Raw genomic sequence first — 22,542 nt, 5'->3', positions numbered from 1 at the left:
CCATGGCAACCACCCTCTCTAGATCTGTCTGCTCTGGGTATTTTGTATAAATGGAATCACATGATCTGCTCTATTTTTATAAACATTCTTCCTTCCTGCCCAACAGTTTTGATCGGCTCTGCCATATTTAATTCCTATAATCCTCTCTATCTGGAGGAAGGTTGAAACATTCATGGCATCAGGCAAGTTACACTCACAGTACAGCCTCCAAAACGCCCCTGGCTCAGATGCCTAACTGCTTAACAACTGCACTCCCTGTCCTCGTCCCTGTGAGATCTGAGGATGTACTGCGCTGATCACAGCTGGGGTGGATCTGGATGGCTCACAGCCTGTCCACAGCCCGGAGTGCCTTCTCTTCCAAATGCACCCTGAATTTCAACTCTGGAAAGATGCCGTCCATTTCCAGCTTCAGGAAGGAAGTAGCATCTGTCCTAAGTGCTGGTACATATCAAAGTGGGGATGCTAAGATATTAAACCACAGTATTTAAAGTCACCTGGACGGTAACAGAACAGAATAATCTCTCTGAAACCTCAGAATGTGACCTTGTTTGGAAACACAGTCTCCACAGATATAATTAGTTAAGATGAGGCCATACTAGGTTAGGTGTTGTCCACAGAAGGTTGTGTGAAGATAAGAGACACAGACACAGGTTGGGGAGAAAATCTCATGTGGCACCAAAGGCACAAATTGGGAATGATAACAGTATAAGCCAAGGATTGCTAACAACCATCAGAAGACAGGACGAGAAAGCAAAGAGTCCTCCCGACAGCTGCCAGAGACAGCACGGTTCTGTTAAAACTGATTTTGAGCTTGGCACCTGTGGCTCAAGCAGCTAAGGCACCAGCCACATACACCTGAGCTGGTGGGTTAGAATCCAGCCTGGGCCCGCCAAACAACAATAACGGCTGCAATAAAAAAATAGACAGGGGCAGCGCCTGTGGCTCGTCGGTAAGGTGCCAGGCCCATATACCGAGGGTGGCGGTTTCAAACCCGGCCCTGGCTGAATTGCAACCAAAAAAAAAATAGCCGGGCGTTGTGGCGGGCGCCTGTAGTCCCAGCTACTCGGGAGGCTGAGGCAAGAGAATCGCTTAAGCCCAGGAGTTGGAGGTTGCTGTGAGCTGTGTGATGCCACGGCACTCTACCCAGGGCCATAAAGTGAGACTCTGTCTCTACCAAAAAAATAAATAAATAAATAGACGGGCATTGTGGTGGGTGCTTGTAGTCCCAGCTACTTGGGAGGTGGAGGCAGGAGGATCACTTGAGCCCAGGAGTTGGAGGTTGCTGTGAGCTGTGATGCCACAGCACTCTACCCAGGTCTACAGCTTGAGGCTGTCTCAAAAAAAAAAAACAAAAAAAAAACTGATTTTGGACTCCTACTCTCTAGATCTGTGAGAGAATAAAATGCCTTTTAAGTCACCGAGTTGGTGGCAACTTTTTACAGCAGCCCTAGGAAACTAATGCAGAAGCTGATAAATTAAAGCAGACAGCAGACGCTACATCCAAATTACCTAAAAGATAAAAAATTAGAACAATCAATCAAATTAAGTGTTGACTGGGACTGATAAATTTTGAGCATCCAAGGTTGTTAGTCAGAATTAATTTGGGGAAAAAAGAGAAACCTCATTAGACATTTAAGCAGAGAGAACCTAGATAGAGCAAGGAAATGGTTAAACAGGTAGGGGGGAATCACTGAGGGAAAAGGGCACATGGAGAATTTGAGACAGGCCCTGTAGAAGCAGCAGCCTCAGGTTGGGCTAGGAGAAAAAAAGGTATAAAAGTGTGGTTTTATGGGAACTAATTTTGGGACTGGAAATCGGAACCAATTTCTGAGACCAGGGTGAAAGAAATGCTGCTTTATTAAGAATAAGAAGCAAAAGGGAAGAAGTTCCTTTCTCCAGATACGAAGTTTGAAGCATCACAGCCCCCGTACCACATAGCAAGGGTGTGAAAAGATGGTTGGAGCTCAGAGAAAACACAGTATCTGGCATACCCTGTTTTTAGATGTGTTATTAATTAGGACAGCTGGTGTCCAAGACAATATTTGACTGAGGCAAACAAGCCAGTGTCTGTAAAATTTCGTAACAATTCCTCAACAGAAAAGGCAGAGGCAGCTAATTGCTTTTCATTTATATTAATGTCATATTACTTGCCAAACTAATTTTTCCATTAAAAAAACACAGAAGGGGCCAGGTGCATGGCTCAGGCCTATTATTCCTAGCACTAAGAGAGGCTGAGGTAGGAGGATCCCTTGAGTTCAGTTAGACCAGCCTGGGTAAGAAAGAGTGATAGCCTGTCTCTACCAAACATAGAAAAATTAGCCAGGCATCCTGGGATGTGTATGTGTGTCTGTAGTCCCACCTACCCAGGAGGCTGAGGCAAGAGGATCATTTGTGCCCAAGAGTTTGAAGTTGCTGTGAGCTGTGGCGTCACAGCACTCAACCCCAGGGTGACTGAGTGAGACTCTGTCTCCAAGAAAAGAACGGTTTCTTCCATTTGTCAAAGCTTTTATTGCAATTCAGGTCATCAACAAGTAGGCATATAGTAGCATTCCTTAGGTTGAGAATCATAAAAGCCTTACTCTGTGATGAGAGGGAAAATGGTTCTATCCTCGCCAAATTGAGAAATATGGCAGACAGGCTGGGGAACATAATGACAGATAAAAGAGCTGTGTAAACTTCCAAAGCAGAAATGTATACTTCACAGCAAGAACAAAGTAATCACAGTGCTGGAGAGAAAAATTAATCAAATTAATAAAAATTAATACAAAAATCTCTTGTATTTTAAACAGACCCAATCCAACATTTATAACAGTGTGTCTTAATAGGCAAATCAATTGATCCTGGCCAACTATTGAGTCATAGCTACTCCATATGAAGGGAGTCTGAAGCCAAATCTGGGTTTCAAGGTAAAGGGTACAGATATTGATCAGTAATGTCTGCATGGAGAACAGTGCAGTGGTCTGGTCAGGAGATTATAAAAGAATGCAAGTATCACAACACATCCGTACTAGATACAGGACACTACTATGGTCCACTCTAAAATGTAATTTTTTTCACATTTAACATCTTTCAGGAGTGGTGCCTGTGGCTCAGTGAGTAGGGCGCCAGCCCCATATGCTGAGGGTGGCGGGTTCAAATCCAGCCCCTGGCCAACATGCAACAACAAAAAAAATAGCCAGGTGTTGTGGTGGGCGCCTATAGTCCCAGCTGCTTGGGAGGCTGAGGCAAGAGAATCGTGTAAGCCCAAGAGTTAGAGGTTGCTGTGAGCTGTGTGAAGTCATGGCACTCTACCAGAGGGCCGTACAGTGAGACTCTGTCTCTACAAAAAAAAAAAAAAAAAAAAAATCTTTCAAACTATGATTCACCTCAAAATTGTTACCAGGTTTTTTTTTTCCTTTCTCAGTTGTATGTAAGATATGTGTACATCCTAGTCAATGGCATCTTTAATGTGATGAAATGCAGAAATTAGAGAACCAAGGCTTTCTTATGTAGAGGCAATTATTTTTGATCATGTTCATCAATGTCCTGAGGGAATTAGTGCAGTTTAAGACTCTCAGAACATAAACGACTCACATTATATAATGTCAGGAAAAGACGCAAAATGAAAATACAACCTAAAAAGCAAGGAAAATGAGTGGTTGCCCTGTGAATGCCCCCCAGAGCATCTGTGAGGTACTACAGGCATCTTTCATGCTTTCTTTGGTTGTGGCTGATTCAGCAGAGTACCCTGTCTCCCCGAAAATAAGACATCCTCCGAAAATAAGACCTACTTACAGGAAAGATAAGACGTCCCCTGAAAATAAGACTTAGCGCATCTTTGGGAGCAAACCTTAAAATAAGACACTGTCTTATTTTCGGGGAAACGGTAAATTCTTTTTATGGGACTATCTAAAACAAGAAAGCCTATCTGGGTCTCTTTCTAGAAATAAGACTCGTAAGATGAGTTGTAAGTTTCTCAGAATTATAACTTACTCCGATTCATAGTCAACTATACATTTGACAAGTGTAATACCAGATAAAAAAGATCCACTCCAACCAGAAATGTATCAGAAGCTTACAAGCGGCAGACAAACTGATCTTGAAAAATCAGTGGATGAGGTGGCAGTGGTTCAGGCCTGTAATCCTAGTATTCTGGGAGGCTGAGGTGGATAAATTGCCTGAGCGTAGAAGTTTGAGACCAGCCTGCGCAAAAAGAGAAAACCTTGTTTCTACTAAAAATAGAAAAACTAGCTGGGCAACACGGCAGGTGCCTGTAGTCCCCAGCTACTCAGGAGGCTGAGGCAAGAGGATCTGCTGAGCTCAAGAGTTAGGAGGTTGTTGTGAACTATGACACAACAGTATTCCACCCAGGGCAACATGGCACTCTCTCCTGGGTGACAGAGTGAGATTCTGTCAAGAAAGAAAGAAGAAAGAAAAGAATGAAGAGAGAGAGGTGGCGGGGGGTGGGGGGGGAGAAGAGGGGAGAAAAGAAAAGAAAGAAAAAGAAGAAGAAAAACAAGTGGACAAGGACATCAGGACTGAGGTGTACAAGACAAAAGAGCCTCACTATGGAGGCCGATAAGAAACCGCATGCAGTATGGGGTTGCTAGTTTATTACAGCACAGGGGACAGGAATATCAAGCCTCCTGGGCACTAACACAGAGGGTGACATAGTGACACTCTGTCTCAAAAAAAAAAAAAAGGGCAGCACCTGTGGCTCAAGGAGTAGGGCGCCAGTCCCACATGTCGGAGGTGGCGGGTTCAAACCCAGCCCTGGCCAAAAGCCACAAAAAAAAAGAAAAGAAAAAGAAATAAAATTGCTGAAAAAGACTCTTTTTTTTGAGACAGAGCCTCAAGCTGTTCCCCTGGGTAGAGTGCTGTGACATCACAGCTCACAGCAATCTCCAACTCCTGGGCTCAAGTGATTCTCTTGCCTTAGCCTCCCAAGTAGCTGGGACTATAGGTGCCCACCACAAAGCGCGGCTATTTTTTGATTGTAGTTGTCATTGCACCGCCTACCAGTTTTTCTTTTAAAAAAAAATCTTTTTCAGGCTCAGCGCCTGTAGGCTAAGGCACCAACCAGCCACATACACCAGAGCTGGTGGGTTTGAATCCAGCCTAGGCCTGCCAAACAATGACAACCACAACCAAAAAATAGCCAGGCACTGTGGCAGGTGCCTATAGTCCCAGCTACTTGGGAGGCTGAGGGAAGAGAATCACTTGGAGGTTGCTGGGCACATAGTGTTAAACAATGTTTGAGTTTCACCCCTTGGGTCTATGCCTAGGTTCTTTACGCTGCTCACATAGCAGACCCTCAGCTGACTATATTTAGTTTAAAAAGTTAAGTATGGGCTTGGCGCCTGTGGCTCAAGCGGCTAAGGCGCCAGCCACATACACCTGAGCTGGAGGGTTTGAATCCAGCCCGGGCCCGCCAAACAATAACAATGGCTGCAACCAAAAACTAGCCAGGCGTTGTGGCGGGCGCCTGTAGTCCCAGCTACTTGGGAGGCGGAGGCAGGAGAATTGCTTAAGCCTAGGAGGTGGAGGTTGCTCTGAGCTGTGATGCTACAGCACTCTACCCAGGGCAACAGCTTGAGGCTCTGTCTCAAAAAAAATAAATAAATAAAAAATAATAATAATAATAATAATGATAAAATAAATAAAAAGTTAGGTATGGCAGACAAAAACCTTCTACCCCTCTATTCCCTTTTCTCTCCACAGAAAGTTCAAATGTCCCATTCTGTGGGATTTCACCATTTTAACCACTCATGATTTGTTGAAGAACTCCTTAAGTTCCAGCAAATCTGGAGGACTCACTTTCTCCCCAGAGTAGCTGGTCCCACAAAGAACAGAGCACCAGCAATTCTCCCAACAACAATGCTTCAAGTGTTCTCAATCTCCAAGAACAGAAAGGAGTTAATGAGATCATACCACGCAGGAGTCCTCAAACTTTTTAAACAGGGGGCTAGTTCACTGTCCCTCAGACAGTTGGAGGGCTGGACTATAGCTAAAAAAAAAAACAAAAACAAAAAACAAAAAACTATGAACAAATTCCTATGCACACTGCACATGTCTTATTTTGAAGTAAAAAAACAAAACGGGAACAAATACTGCCTCTTGTGGCCAGCGGATCGTAGTCTGAGGACCCCTAGTAGGGGTTAAGTTCCCCAGGTGATACCTGAGTGGAGACTGGGTACCAGACAGAGGAAGACATTTGTCAAGGTCTTGACTATATGTTGCATAAAACAGAAGATAAACGTCTTCGTTCACGGAGATGTAGATAACAGTGACTCATGATACTATAGCGCACTAGTTGAGGCATGAGAACAGCGCCCAGAGACACCCTGAGGGCATTAGAGAAGAAAAAAAAAAAAAAAACTGGGCAATTGTGGTATAAGAATATGACAGGATTAGTCATTCCAGAAATGCAGGCTTTCAAACTTTCAGTTTTATGTCTTGCACATCAGAAAATCTGACTCATCAGAAAAGACTAGTTCAGTATCATGCAAAGGAACACAATAGCTACCAAGGAACTTATTAAATCAAATCCACCCCCTCCTTTAGGGCACAGGATCTCAATTCAGCATTTTCAAAAAAGATCTTAGACTTAAAAACAATTCACTCACTAATGTAAACAATGGCTTCCCACCCAGTTTCTGACTGAAAGTACCTTTTTCTGACTTTCAAACCTATCCTACAACACAGGGGAACCATGTCAGAATTTTCTCATTTCCCAAAACTTTGTCACCTGGATCAGAAAAGATTTAAAAGCAATTCAGGCAAGTGATTATTTAAGAGAATTTTGGCAACTCTCAATGCTGCACATGCCCCTCCCCAAAGAGATGGGAATTTAACAAACACAAAGATTTAAATTACCAAGGCTGTTTCAGATAAGAAAGAGTTCAAAACTGAACCTTGCATAAACTTCCCCATGCTCACCTATAAATCAATAAATGTGCATAGTGAAGGTCTCTGTCTAAAAAGCATTAAGTGTCTCGTCTTTCTGCAGTCCTGGCTAGAAAGTGCAAATGTCTACCTGTACGTGGATGGGACATGCAGGTGATATGATGGGGCCCAGACTAGTGTGAGAACCCTGCCAGTGGCTCTGGCCCCATTCCTGTCATCTTCACATCCGGGGATAGTTGCATGGATGTCACATGAGTGCATATGAATCACCACTCCATACTCCCAGCCCCCCCAGTAACACACATCACAGGAGTCTGCATCCACACAAGCCGTCTCACAGAAAGGGGGGAAGGTTTCACGTGGGAATCAGCGAAGGGCAAGGGAGGGCTCACCTGGATTGCCTGTCGACCCTGCTGGGCGTCAGCCAGTAGCTGAATGGTAAGTGCCCTTGAGTCCTGCAGCGCCTCCTGGAGGTAGATGAAGCTGTGGCCCCCGTGCCGGCCCATTGTGCATTCCCGACAGATGGGCACAGAGCAAGTGTCACAATACAGATGCAGCACCTGGGGACAAGGGAGGGGACAGGCACATGAGAGATGCGGTACGACAGGAAGAGGGGATACAACAACAGTAGTGCCCTGGGTCCTGCACCCTGAACCACCCGCTTCCCAACAAGCAAGCACACCCCTTCAAGGAAGGGGCAGTAATTGCAAACACAACCAACAGTGCCCACTTGCTCATCTTTCCCGTTCCCCATGCCCCAAATCAAGAGAAAAAAATAGCCAATTGGCACATCCCACTGTCATCTTATTCAGAACTGTAACTGAGACACTTCAAAGATAGGGAGAGATACTGTATTTTAGATCAATTATGCAGAAAAGTTGTAAGATTATTATTACTCCCGGGTCTGAGATTGGTGGCCTGAATGAAAGAACACACCAGAAAAGTTTCTTGTGCAAAGCCAGCCTGGATATGTAAAGCAAGTTGAAGAGCCCGTAAAAATCGCCCTAACCCCATAGCTTGTTGGCTCATCAAAGGAGATTAGTGCAAAGGGTGGTTCTCCCAGTCACTCACTATAGCCGGGCTATAGGCTCTAAGCCAGGGGTCCTCAAACTTTTTAAACAGGGGGCCAATTCACTGTCCCTCAGACCGTTGGAGGGCCGGGCTATAGTTTAAAAAAAAAAACAAAAACGACTATATGAATCCCCAACAACAAAAAACTATGAACAAATTCCTACGCACACTGCAAATATCTTATTTTGAAGTAAAAACAAAACAAAACAAAACAAAACAGGAACAAATACAATCACACCACCTCATGTGGCCTGCGGGCCGCAGTTTGAGGACCCCTGCTCTAAGCTTTTAGAAAGAAGGTAAGGCTAGTGGTTAAGTCCAGCTGGCTTCTTGCCTTTCTTCTTCCTGCCAAGTTATTCCAAGGAGGTGAACCAGAGAGGTGGCCAGAGCTGACAGACCTACTTTATGTGATGTTATGTACTTCTCTGGGGCCAAGGAGAGAGGGAAGGGTTGGCACAGCCCTCACTTGCTGATAAGGAGCTCTCAAGAAAGAAAGCTCCTTGGCACAGAAACTGGGCCAGTCTCATTATGGTGTATCTCCATGCAGAGCACTTAGCGCCACTCTCTGTAAATGTTTGCTGGATTGCTTTCAAGACCAGAGTTTAAATTTGCATCTGGTACACCTGGGTGGTAGGGAAAGCTCCCTAACCTGCAACAGGGAGGGAAGCCAAGTGGAGGAATCTTTACATATGCAACAAAATACTTAATTGCCAGGGGAAGAGAGCGTTTATATGGTGCTCAGGGCCACTCGGCAAGTACACAGCAGGGAAGCCAACAGGAGTTCCAACACATGGGTGGGCCTGGCCACCTCAGAAGAACCGAGTACTCTGCTGGGTATGGTGGAGATCCAGGATGCAAAAAACTCCAAATATCTGCATAGACCTCCCGAACAGCAGCACATTCAGGCCCAGAAGCAGGACGGATTGTTGCATAAGATAAAAAAAGACCTGGAGGTAGCCCTGAGGGCCAAAAAGTCCTAAAGGCAAAGAGAGGGAGAATTCTGCTTCTCCCCTCCTCCAAAGTTTTTATTTTATTAACCAAATGCTTGGCATAAAGCATGTCCACTAGAAAATACTCCCCGAAATCAGTCAGGGAAAGCGGGTGCTCCACTCAAAGTTAACTAACTGATTTAATAGGTTAGTGTGTAATTTAGCACAGGTTAAGCTACTTCTCTGGAAACTTTTAGATTCAGAAACAGGAAAAAGATTAGGATATTACAGTCTTTATTGTAAAGAAATTACTCTGATACAGCAGGCTTTACGAGTCCTACTTTATGACAAGGGAAATGTGGTAAGATTTGCAATTTACTACCAGTTTTGATCACTGCAGTACTTTTTAGCAACATTAAAAGACTGAAACGAGGTGGTGGTGATTTGCCCCCCCCCCCCCCACCTTTAAGGCCAATTCCTTTTTCAGCAGATCTACTCTGTAGAGATGATCTTCTAACTCTTCCAATTGCTCACATCTAAAATTCTCAAGTCTAAATTCTAACCAAAAAACAATAAGCTGGATAAAATTCAGGAACAATTCATGGACAAACTCTTTTTGTTTCAGATGTAGTGCTAAAAAGCAACTCTGCCGGTTTCAACCACATTCCTTCCCTTTGCTCTCTCCATTTGTCATGGGAATAAAGGATCACTCCTATGCTAATGTGAAGTGTGAAAGCCTTCCATCGGAAGGTTCTTTTTAAATTTGAATAAAGCATGCCTCTGACCCTCTGTGGCCTCCCGCATTTTACCCAACAGCTAACCTTAACCTGAAAACACATCTCTTTTCTTTCCCTCTTCTCCGGACAGATGTGTGGACTGACTGGCACCCCCTTGTTTGTGGGCTCATGTGAGTTTTACTGACTGGCTTGTAAGCTTACCCTCACACCTCTATGGCCAGGGCGTGGGGAAGGACTTGAGACTGTTAACCTGAGCCTGGAGCTAGTTACCTAGGTGTGGGACCATCTACCTAGGCACCTCTCTTGAAATGCTTGGGCTTCAATCTCATCTGTGAAACACTTGGGGTCTGATTAGGTGTATCTCAGGAGACTCCTTTGACCCCTGAAATCCCAGGAATGTATCTTTAAAGACTTGACCACAGAAACCAAAAGCACTCAAGAGTAATTTTGGACTGAGCCAGGAGGCTGGGCTCCAGGTTTCACTCGTACAATCCAAGGAATTGAGATGATTTTTCTTAGCTTTGGATTGTTAACCTTAAAATACAAAGTGTAGCTGATGGGAGATTTTCCCTGTGAACGGTAGGTTTAAAAGTATTCTGCAGATACAGTAGCAAAAAAAGAAAAGAAAAGAAATCCTGGTCACAACCGTTGACAGCAGAGCAGAGAAAGGCAAGTGCCTGAACCTCTGGGCCCCAGAGCCCTTCTGCCTCCTAGCCTTGAGAGTGCCGCTAAATGGCTGAAAGAGGTACATGGATGCAATCCCTGCCTGGCATCATCTCACACTGTATCCACACAGCTCCGAGTAGCCAGAATTGTGGATTCAGAAGAACCAGTGCTTTTGCAGTGCCAGGCTGCTTGCACACAGGTGGGGGTGGAGAGGCAATTGATAATAAAAAGCTACAGGTGCAGCATGGTACCCGTAGCACAGTGGTTACGGCCCTGGCCACATGCACCAGGCTGGCGGGTTCAAGCCTGGCCCGGGCCAGTTAACCAACAATGACAACTGCAACAACAAAAAATAGCCAGGCATTGTGGCGGGCACCTGTAGTCCCAGCTACAGGGAGGCTGAGGCAAGAAAATCGCTTAAGCCCAAAAGTTTGAGGTTGCTGTGAGCTGTGATGCCACAGCACTCTACCGAGGGCAACGTACTGAAACTGTCTCAAAAAAAAAAAAAAAAAGAAAGAAAGAAAAAGAAAAAAGCTACAGATGAGTGAGTAAAAGAATATCTTCAATGTACTTATATTATAGTTAATAAACTATGAATTTTTTAAAAATGCATCATTCCCTAACAGTAAAATGGGTTCAATTATTTGTAAGCTTTCCAACTAAAAGTTGAAAAAATCTGTATCTCACCTACCCCCAATTTCTAAGATTGATAAACAATTTTAGAGCTCTTGAAACAAGATCAATAGGTAAGGGATGTTAATGCATGCGATTCTCTGGGAGAAACAGCTGGAAGATTAAAAGAATAAATGGAGGCTGTATAGAGGGTCCTCTGGCTAGAAATGTGGGAGCAGCCAGGAACTGTGGCTCCCGGGATTAGGAAGAAGAGGTCCTCTGGCGGCAGGAATTCCAGGCCCTGGTTGGGGCTTCCCGGGCAGATGCATGGACACGCCCCCTCAGGCCTGGCGACAATCTGGCTGCCCCAGCTAAATGGAGCAGGCTTGACCTCTGACCCTGCAAGTGACCACCCTCTTCCCTGCCCCCAGCTTCCACAACGTCCCACCCACTGCCTTCCTCTCCCAAAATTTCTAAAATACCAAGCAGAGACAAAGACCTAGGAATGTGGGCCCAGCAGGAAAGGAATTGCGGGAAGGAGGAGGTTGGAGGAAAAATAAATAAATAAAAATACAAAGTAGGCATGTCTGCCTTAGCCAGTGTTTAAATGAAATGTTTTGTTAATGAATATGTGTGTGTGCATGCACATGCGTGTGCTCTTAAAATCTAGTTCTTATGCTACCTGTGGTGCAACAATGAACACACACACCAAGGGATTCCTCTTAAAGAGCCCCACACATCAGAGAGGGAGCAAAATACAGCTACTCACATCAGTGTCTTAAGCATGTAAACTGACAGGATGAAGGGAGGCCCTGGGTTACCATTTAAAGTTAGTCGAAATGCCTCAAGTAAAATATATCAACTGCTATAAGGTTTTTTAAGTTTAGTTTAACATCCTTTACCATGACTGAAGACATTAACTTGGCCTCCCACAAACTAAGGCTGAACACTGCTGCCTGGACAGGAGGTTTCCGCCCACCCAAGAGGGTTTCTGAGTTTCTCACTACAGAAATTAAGGGGCAGTGACAACCCATTCCAGAAGCAACACAGGGCCCACGAGCCTTACCTGTGTGCCCTACTCTGCAGGCTCTCACAAGGGACAACAGAGGACTCGTTCAAATAATGGTAAACCGAGTGCCAGGCATAAAGTCTAGCCATGAAATGAAGTCTATTAAGTAATGTTAAAACAAAGCTTTACTTGAATGCTCTAACAACCTGCAGTCCAGAAAAGAAAAATCAAAAGAAGAGGCAAAAGCTGCTCCAGATGAGAAGTAATCAGCGAAAGAAAATGTTAACTCCATACCAATGGAGAAACCAACGAAAATGAGAATTTTGAAATGACTGATAAAGAATTTCAAATATGGATTGTTAGGAAGCTCAATGAAATACAAGAGAATATAGAAATCCAATAAAACCTGCAGTCCAAAACCCTCGAAGTCCGTCTCGCACCTCTGGCCATGTGCTGCCCCACAGCTGTGGCATAAGAAACAATAAGGCCTTCGTTCACATGCACAATCACCACTAGTTCAAGACAACAGATTCCAGCTGTAGACAAATTATCTTTTTTAGTCAATTGGGGAAGAGTCCAAAATTTTTTATTTCAGTAGGTAACACCCATCCATTTGTTCAAACTGACATTTTGGTGGGGGGGGGGCAGTCTCACTTTGTCACCCTCGGTAGAGTGCCGCGGTATCACAACTCATAGCAACCTCAAACTTTTGGGCTTAAACGATTTCTCTTGCCTTGGCCCCCCCAAGTAGCTGGGACTGCAGGCGCCTGCCACAACACCCAGTTATTTCTTTGTTGCAGTTGTTTAGCTGGCCCGGGCTGGGTTCGAACCCACCACCCTCAGTGTATGTGGCTGGTGCTGTAACCACTGTGCTACTGGCGCTGAGCCAGGGATTTTTTTTTTTTTAATGTACATACTTGTTAAATATATCCTCAATGTCTCCCTCAATTGTTTCACAACCTCAGATGACCATCCAAAAATATGCTATATTCTATGCATAATCGAATTTCTCTTTTTTAAAGAGAAGAGTCTCGGGCGGTGCCTGTGGCTCAAGGAGTAGGGCGCCGGTCCCATATGCCGGAGGTGCCGGGCTCAAACCCAGCCCTGGCCAAAAATCACAAAAAAAAAAAAAGAGAAAGAGAGAGAGAGAGAGAGAAGATTCTCACTTTGTCGTCCTCAGTAGAGTGCCGTGGCGTCACAGTTCATAGCAATGTCTAGCTCTTGGGCTTAGGCGATTCTCTTTGCCTCAGCCTTCCGAGTAGCTGGGACTAAAGGCGCCTGTCACGCCTGGCTAACATACTCGAATTTTTAAAGACAAAAAAATTTTAACTTAACTATATTAACTTGTAGAATGCTCTGGGTCACTCCATGCAGAGCTGCCTGGTTTTCTGAATGGCTGCATGGTATACCACCATGTGAATGCACCACAACTTATCAGTACATGCTAATAATAAAATTGTAAAGCTGGGCGGCGCCTGTGGCTCAATGAGCAGGGCAACGGCCCCATATACCAAGGGTGGCAGGTTCAAACCCAGCCTCAGCCAAACTGCAACAAAAAAATAGCCGGGCATTGTGGCGGGCACCTGTAGTCCCAACTACTCAGGAGGCTGAGGCAAAAGAATCACCTAAGCCCAAGGATTTGGAGGTTGCTGTGAGCTGTGACGCTACGGCACTCTACCGAATGTCAATAAGTAAGACTCTGTCTCAAAAAAAAAAAAAAATTGTAAAGCTGTTTCCTGATTTTGGGAAAGTCACAAGCAATGCTGTAGTGAAGATCCTTGTTCTTTATACAACTCCAACTTTTCAATTTGGTGATATACTCCTTGCTACATCACTTGATGTAATGGTCATCAGGGAGAAAATCGAATTGCAAACAGGGGTGATCAAGGGTTCCTAAATCCTAAAACTTTGGAGTTGAGTCAACCAACCTCCATCCAGATGATGGGCAAAGGTACTCAAGTGCCAGTTTCTGTTCTCCACAGGACCAGATACAAAAGGCCAACGGGGGTGCAGAGTGGGAGGCCAGGTGAGGCAGTGAGCATGGGCACTGGATTAAAGATTCATTTCTGGGGCGGCGCCTGTGGCTCAGTCGGTAGGGCGCCGGCCCCATATGCCGAGGGTCACGGGTTCAAACCCAGCCCCGGCCAAATTGCAACAAAAAAATAGCCGGGCGTTGTGGCGGGCCCCTGTAGTCCCAGCTGCTCGGGAGGCTGAGGCAAGAGAATCACTTAAGCCCAGGAGTTGGAGGTTGCTGTGAGCTGTGTGAGGCCACGGAACTCTACTGAGGGCCATAAAGTGAGACTCTGTCTCTACAAAAAAAAAAAAAAGATTCATTTCTGCTTAGCTGAAAGCTTTAGTGGATGCTGAAACTGAAAACAGGGCTAGAATCTTTCCTCACTCACTGTCTCAAAACTAGTGACCACATGTTAACTAGATCAATATACCCATTCTACAATGCATACGTATCTCTAAATACCACATTTAGATATTGTCCACAATAAACATCAATTAGCCAGGAGTGTTGATCTCTAAAAATAGCCTAGCAGGGCGTTGTGGTGAACACCTGTAATCCCAGCACTTTGAGGCTGAGGCAAGAGAATCACTTAAGTCAGTGGTTCTCAACCTATGGGTTGCAACCCCTTTGTTACAATGAAAATACATCCTGCATATCAGATATTTACATTTACAATTCATAACAGTAGCAAAAATTAGTTATGAAGTAGCAACAAAAATAATTTTACAGTTGGGGGGGGCACCACAATATGAGGAACTATATTAAAGGGTCGTGGCATTAGAGGCATTAAGAAGGTTGAGAACTGCTGGCTTAAGCCCAGGAGTTTGAGGTTGCTGTGAGCTATTACGTCACAGCACTCTACAAAGTGAGACTGTCTCAACAACAACAACAACAAAAAAAATAGCCTGAGCAAGACCCTCCTCTACTAAAAATAGAAAAACTAGGCAGCACCCCATAGCTCAGTGGGTTAGCGTACCAGCCACATACAACTGCAACAACAACAACAAAAATAGCCAGGCGTTGTAGTGGGTGCCTGTAGTCCCAGCTACTTGGGAGGCTGAGGCAAGAGAATCATTTAAGCCCAGAAGTCTGAGGTTGCTGTGAGCTGTGTGAGACTGTCTTTAAAAAAAAAAAAAAATAGTGGGTGGCACCTGTGGATCAAGACGTAGGGTGCCAGCCCCATACACGTGTGTGTGTGTGGCAGGTTCAAGCCCGGCCCTGGCCAAAACTGCAAAAAAAAAAGAGAGAGAGAGAAAGTAGGCCTATACAGCTATTCCGAGAGGCTGAGATAAGAGAATTAATTCCTTGAGCCCAGAGTTTTTAGGTCGCTGTGAGCTATGACTGATACAAAACACTCTACCCAGGGTGAAAGAGTGAGACACTGTCTCAAAAGACTAAGAATATGAAAATAAACATGCCATTTCCCCCAAATTTTCTGGCACAAAAATGTCTTAAGGTTTTTAATCTACATCATTAAGCGAATTTTAATATATTTCACTGCAGAAACATGAATATTTATTATTTTAGGTTACTGTTATGTTATATACATGCAGAGCATTAATTTCCTAAAATAAAAAATTATAAATGCTGAGGCACATTTGACCCCAAGGGTTAAGAAATCTATACAGATAATACCGTTGTCTGGCCAGCTGGCTGAGTCAAGACCCATGGGAGTTGGAAAGAGGATGTTCAAGAACAGCCTAAAGTAGAGTCCCAGCCATCTGCTCAGTTCTACTCTAAATTTTCAGGCTCCACGAATAGGCAAGGTTCAAGGTTCAAATCGGGAGAGGGATATGGTTATCTCGGAATCTGGCCACAATTCAGTTGCCAGCACCAAGAGAGCAGCAGAGTGTGACGATCATAAAATTTCATCTGTTAGTGTTTGTTCGCTTGAGATTTATGTGAGAATCCAAAAACTGCAGCGTGATTTCTTTCTCCTTATTTTGTAGGAAAAAGGTCTTCACCCTGTCCCAACAGCTGCTGTTGCTCCTCCCCAACACCAGCTACCCACCACACCAGGGCTCAGCCCCTCCCACACCCCATTCCACGGGCTTCCTCAAGCTCTGCTAATTCCTTTCCCTGCCAGTCACCTGTTCCCCTGCTTGTGGGGCCAGGTCCCGCAATCACACAGGCCCTTTGTAAAGTGGTCCACAGCGCTATCAGCTCCTACTTTACATGCCACACCACCACCCTGTCCAGAGTCTCAGGGCCTTGGCACACACTGTTCTTCCCTGCAAGGGCCCTCCCTGTAAGCATATGTGCACATAGCTTTTAATAGTACATATTAAAAAATGGAAGGGTTACATCTTACCCCGAAATCAAAGGCACAGATATTCAATTAGATGAATAAGTTCAGGTGACAAGAGTTATTAAATGCTTGAGTTTGGCCAAGCTTACTTGCTAATTTGATTACAAAAAAAATAGAATGGGCTCGGCGCCTGTGGCTCAAGCGGCTTAGGCACCAGCCACACACACCTGAGCTGGCGGGTTCGAATCCAGCCCCGGTCCGCCAAACAACAATGACGGCTGCAACCAAAAAATAGCCAGGCATTGTGGCGGGCACCTGTGGTCCCAGCTATTTGGGAGATGGAGACAGGAGACTCGCTTGAGCCCATGAGTTGGAGGTTGCTGTGAGCTGTGATGCTATGGCACTTTATCCAGGGTGACAGCTTGAGGCTGTCTCAAAAATAAATAAATAAATAAATAAAATAAAATGTTTTGGCTCTTTAGGATTTGTCAGAATTATGAAAGACATGAAAAGTTCATCCTGGAAGAAAATTAATTCCCCCAGCACTGACTCTCTGAAAGAAGATGAAACCCCAGCTACAGAGGACACACTCAGCAAAACCACAGTTTTTGCCAGAGTCACAGTCAAACTAGTTCCATGACTATTTCCTGCTCCCTTTTAAAGCTGAGCATGTGGCAGTAAACATGGGTGGTATAACTCACCTGTGTAGTTTGCTGTGATCCTGACCCTACACAGGGAGGGACAGGAAAAATTCCCCAGGTAAGCTATTAAGAACAGAGGTCAGGACAGGGAGGAGACATGGGGATCTGAGGTATGGAAAATGGCTGGCACCTCTCACAGGTGCTAAAGCCAGCAGTTCTCCAGGCCTTTGTGAAATCATAAAAAGAAGAAAAAAAATATTTAATTAGGATGTCACAAAATATCAAGTATAGGACCAGACACGTGGCATCTGGGGAGGGGTACGTAGCTAAGTCTCTGTTCAGACCATCTACTCTATAATGACCTGAAGCCTGGGTGGCAGCAGTCAGGCTCTGCCCCCACCCACCCCATGGAGGGGTGTCAGGGCCCTGCTGGGTCTGCCTTTCAGAGGTGTGGATCACTAGTAAACAACAAGTTCTCCAAATTCTGCCTCTGGGGAACCCAGCCTGCTACAGCTCTCAGCCTCTAGACTACTCAGCTGCCCCCTGGACTTCAGGCTGGCGCCTTCAGCTTGCACCCTGCCCATCACTGCAGTCTCTCTCACGCGGTCCTTCAGGGAGTTAACAAGGACCCACAGTAACCAACGGGCATCTTCTTCGAGAGTGGCCCCTAAGAGATCAGATAGAGTTCATGAAGTGATGTTTTTTGGTTATGTCAGAATTATTTTGGATTACTGCCTTCAGTTTTTAACAAATAAATGTGTTTATGTAAATGAAACCTAGGCGTTTGAAAACGTCCACATCAACATATAAACAGACCACAGGTATATCCACACAACAGAATGTTCTGCAGCAATAACGAGGAGACGGGTTACTGAGAACTATACACAAAACAAGTTTAAAGGCAATTTGCTTGATGGGAAAGGGCCAGCCTCCACAGAGAATGAATATGTTGCATAATTCCATTTATCTGAAGAGAAAACTCACCCTCAAGTAGCAAAAAATCAGAACAGTAGCTGCATGTGAGGACAGAGGTGGACTGGAGGGATCTCAAGGGAATCTTTCTGGAATGAGGGAAATATTCTATTATCTTGATGGGAAGGGTGGTTACACGGGTATATATAATCATCAAAACTGAAAGTGTACGCTTATTATATCCCTCTCCAAGTGAGGGAGGAAGGATGATCCCTTCCACCCGTAACCTAAGCGTTGACCGGCATGAAGCTTGGAGCCAAGCCACAGCAGCAGTCTTCATAGCTAAGGACCTAATAAATACTCGTGGAGCCTGTAAATGAGTTAACTCCAATGGCCCCACATAATTTACTTCTAACAGATCTTTTCACAATGTTCCCATTAGCTATTATTTTTCCTTTGCCTATAAATATTATCTTAAGTTCTATCTCCCAAGAGACAAGCCTCTACTAACTCCCTAGAGGTTTTAAAAAATTAGAACCCTGAGTCCGATTTACAGCACCACAGGCAGCCAAGCAGTCATCCAGAGCTGTATGAAATCATTAGCGTCCCAGCTGCCGCCCTGGCATGCATCTGACCTCTGATGTACTAATGAGTGGCCCATGCAGTTTCTAGCAGCAAATAAAAGACATCTTGTTCCAACACTGAGATCACTGACCATGTAAATTATAGATTTTTAAACCAGACATGAGAAGAGAGATTTTGATGCCGACACAGAGTTTTCCCATTGCTTCCAAGGTTGCAAAAGTAAGGGACAGTTTTAATCTGTTGTGTTCTGAACAAGAGTCAGTGGTACCTCAGGGCTGACTTTTAAAAAATGGCCAGACTCTGTAGGTGGCCGTGTAACTCAGTCCTTCCCTCTTGAACAGTGGGCAACATTGTACACCTGACACGCTCCTTCCCTGCCCCCCACAGAAGTCGGCGAGGTTTCAATTGCCTGTGTGGCCAAGATTCTGTAGACAGGTGGACATTTAAAGCAAGAGAAGGCACTCACCACCTGGGGGAAACTGCTAAGAAGAGAAGTAGAAATAAAGACTCAGGTGAGAAAAAACTAGTAAACAAAAGGTCTGTAAATATACTAGCCACATTTTTTCTATCCTAAACACAAAATCTTGTTTCCCTGCTCTCCCTATGCTAGTAAGTTTGGATCACTGTATGTAGTTGGACCCATACATTATTCAGTTGCCATCTGTCTTAATTACGGTTACTGGCTCAAGGTTTTTTGGGGAGGCCAGGCCCAGTGGCTCACGCCTGTAATCTCAGCACTCTGGGAGGCTGAGGCAGGTGGCTTGCCTGAGTGTAGGAGTTGGAGACCAGCCTAAGCAAAGCAAAACCCCATCTCTACAAACAGAAAAACCAGCCAGGTGTTGTGGCAGGCGCCTGTAGTCAGAGGTACTTGGGAGGCTGAGGCAACACGATCCCTTGAACCCAAGACTTTGAGGTTGCTGTGAGCTACGACACCACATCACTCTGAGGATGACCAAGTAACACTCTGTTTAAAAAAAAAAAAAAAAAAGTTTTGGGGGGTGAGACAGGTCCAATCCTAGCCTTCCTGGTGGCCCATGGTTACATTGTCACATCTGTTCACAATGCTAAGAGCTGGTGATCTTCTCACACAATGCCTCCAAATCAAGTGGTTGCGTAAGTATATGTTCCTATAGACGTTTTGTTTTAATCCAGAGCTATTCACAGGCAGGAATTCTTTTAAACATTAGGGAAATGACAATCCCAGGAAGTAGTAGATGGTATACACATGGCCTTGTGAATTCTCGAAAGCCAGGAAGCGCCCAGGCTGGAGGTGGGGAGGTGAGGTGGGTATGTCTGTGAAGTAATGAGGGTTTGTCCCCAAACCCCAAGCCTGGGCTCTTCTGTGGCACTACCCAAAACTGCACTGTCATGGATAGCATTAAAGACAGAGGCCAGACCTAATATACCCTCAACAAGTGCTACAGCTCCTCTTTCTCCCTGACATCCTGGTGATAACCAGCGCCTCTCTCAATAGCTTCCTCTGCAAGTAAAAGGCAAAGTGAGCAAGAGTAAAACCACAGTCTCTAGTGCAAAGGCTGGGGGTAAAAATAAGGTCTTAGTCTTGAGAAATTTATTTTTTTCTATTTTTGAGACAGAGTCTTACTGTGTTGCCCTCGGTAGAGTGCCTGGCATCACAGCTCATAGCAACCTCAAACTCTTGGGCTTAAATGATTCTCTTGCCTCAGCCTCCCAAAGATGGGACTACAGGCATCCGCCACAATGCCCCTATTTTTTGTTGTCGTAGTTGTCACTGTTTAGCAGGCCCGGGCTGGGTTCAAACCTATCAGCCTTGGTGTATGTGGCTGGCATCCTAACCACTGAGATATGGGCAACAAGCCAAGAAATTGATTTATTTAAAAAAAACTCTTTTCGGGCAGCGCCTGTGGCTCAAGGAGTAGGGCGCTGGTCCCATATGCCGGAGGTGGCGGGTTCAAACCCAGCCCCAGCCAAAAACCACAAAAAAAAAAAAAACCTCTTTTCAAGTTAGCAGTTTGTTAGGCAACTTAACACACACACACACACACACACACACACACACACCCCAATAATAGGAAACCTAATCCATGGACAGCACCACAAATGCCAAAGGGGCAACAGGCCAGCTGGGCAGAGCCCAGGCCAGGCCACCTGCCAGACAAAAGGGACACAAAAGGGACCAAAGTATAGAGTGCAATGTTGACCTTCTCTTATAAACCACCAGGCCTGGGAGATCCTGGGCAGAGCAATGGAGAGAAAAGGGGAACCCAAGTAAGACATCAAAGGTAATATATTTCAATAAACACGTACAGGTTTCCAAAGTCAAGTGTGGGGGTGGCATTCTTCCTTCTTTCTTTGGAAGGGCAGGCCATTCTCTCCTTTTCTCTCTACCCCCCACCCTCCCTTCTCTCATTCCCTGCTCTCTTCCCTCTTTATCATCTCTTCCTCTCACTCTCTTCCCTTTCTCTAATGTAAACCTACACTTTTATTTTCATTAAAAAAAAAAAAAAGAAAAAAGAAAGGTATGAGGAAGAGAGACACAGCTCAAAAAAAGGAGGGGTTACCTCTCTTAATGCTACCTGCGGAGGTGGCAGCCATCTCCTATCCAGCATCATGGCTGTCCTCAGACCCTCTATGAAGACAAAGGTCGTCAAAAAGAGGACGGAGAAGTTTTTCTGGCACCAGTCAAACCAGTATTAAGTGTAACTGGCGGAAACCCAGAGGTACTGACATCAGGGTTCCAAGTTCTGAGAAGATACAAGGACCAGATCTTGTTGCCCAACACTGGTTACAGGAGCAACAAGAAACCAAAGTATAAAGTTATGATTAATAAAAAACAATTAAAAAAAAAAAAAGAAAACAAAGCATATGCTGCCCAGTGGTTTCCGGAAGTTCTCATCCACAATGTCAAGGAGCTGGAAGTGCTGCTGATGTGCAACAAATCTTACTGCGCAGAGACTGCTCACATTTCCTCCAAGAACCGCAAAGCCATTGTGGAAAGAGCAGCTCAGATGACTGTCAAAGTCACCAATCCCAATGCCAGGCTGCACAGCGAAGAAAATGAACAGACAGCTCATGTGCACATTTTATGTGTGTTTGAATAAAACCATAAAAACTGCAAACAAAGGGCGGCGCCTGTGGCTCAGTGAGCAGGGCGCCGGCCCCATATATTGAGGGTGGCGGGTTCAAACCTGGCCCCGGCCAAACTGCAACAAAAAAATAGCCGGGCGTTGTGGCGGGCGCCTGTAGTCCCAGCTACTCGGGAGGCTGAGGCAAGAGAATCGCCCAAACCCAGGAGTTGGAGGTTGCTGTGAGCTGTGAGACGCCATTGCACTCTACCGAGGGCAATAAAGTGAAACTCTGTCTCGCAAAAAAAAATAAAAAAGAAGGTAAGCGCAGAACTCTAACTCTAGGCAAACCAGTAGACACTGGCCCAACAGGAAAATAATTGGGAGGGGAAAAGGCTGGATTCCAGTTTTAAGTGGTGTAACCTAAGGGGAAAGGGCCTGACCTATGCAGGAATCACACAGGATAAATAAACCCAATAGCAAAGGATCAATTCAGCTGCCAAACCAAAAGCTGCATTGGGCCTCGCTAACGACAGAAATAAAAGGAGTATGTTGGGGTTCACCCATCCTTCTTCCCACCAGTGTGCACAACTCTTCAATAGCTGTGCTATAGAGAAGCACCAGTTGTAGCAGGATTCAAAGCAAGGAGTGAGTTAGATGCCTCTGCAAAGTCAGAGAACCCCTGCAGGGAGGGGATTTCCAGTAGGGAGATGCCACCTAACTGGTGGTATTAAGACACAACCAGTGGGCGGCTCCTGTGGCTCAAAGGGTAGGGCGCCGGCCCCATATACGGAGGATGGCAGGTTCAAACCCAGCCGCGGCCAAACTACAAAAAAAAAAAAAAAAAAAACAGCCAGGCGTTGTGGTGGGCGCCTGTAATCCCAGCTCGGGAGGCTGAAGCAAGAGAATCGCCTAAACCCAAGGAGTTGAAGGTTGCTGTGAGCTGTGTGATGCACAGCACTCTACGGAGGGCGATAAAGTGAGACTCTGTCTCTTAAAAAAAAAAAAAAAGAAAGAAAAAAGACACAACCAGAAAAAGACCAGTATTTGGGGACGCTGTAGGTAATAACCAATGGGATCAAACTCAAGCCTGAATTCCTAGTGCCGGTCATCACACATTATTTTTCTTCTTTTGAGATAATGGTGGTAAATGGACTTTTCTCAGAAATCCTATCTCCAATAAATTAAG

General features: G+C 45.1%; 1 protein-coding gene across 1 annotated transcript in view; it reads right to left on the bottom strand.

Moving 5' to 3' along the window:
- The window catches only part of TRIM71 (tripartite motif containing 71), a 73,681-nt gene that overhangs the window by 5,588 nt on the left and 45,551 nt on the right, over nucleotides 1–22,542 (bottom strand). The window contains exon 2 of the mRNA XM_053600067.1: nucleotides 7,278–7,445. Within this exon, the coding sequence (XP_053456042.1) occupies nucleotides 7,278–7,445 (168 nt within the window). The remainder of the gene's footprint in view (nucleotides 1–7,277; nucleotides 7,446–22,542) is intronic.

This window comes from Nycticebus coucang, chromosome 8 (genome assembly GCF_027406575.1).
Source record: "Nycticebus coucang isolate mNycCou1 chromosome 8, mNycCou1.pri, whole genome shotgun sequence".
NCBI classification, from domain to species: Eukaryota; Metazoa; Chordata; class Mammalia; order Primates; family Lorisidae; genus Nycticebus; species Nycticebus coucang.
Note: the sequence above shows the minus strand (reverse complement) of the source record. Positions and strands in the feature narration are given on the sequence as shown.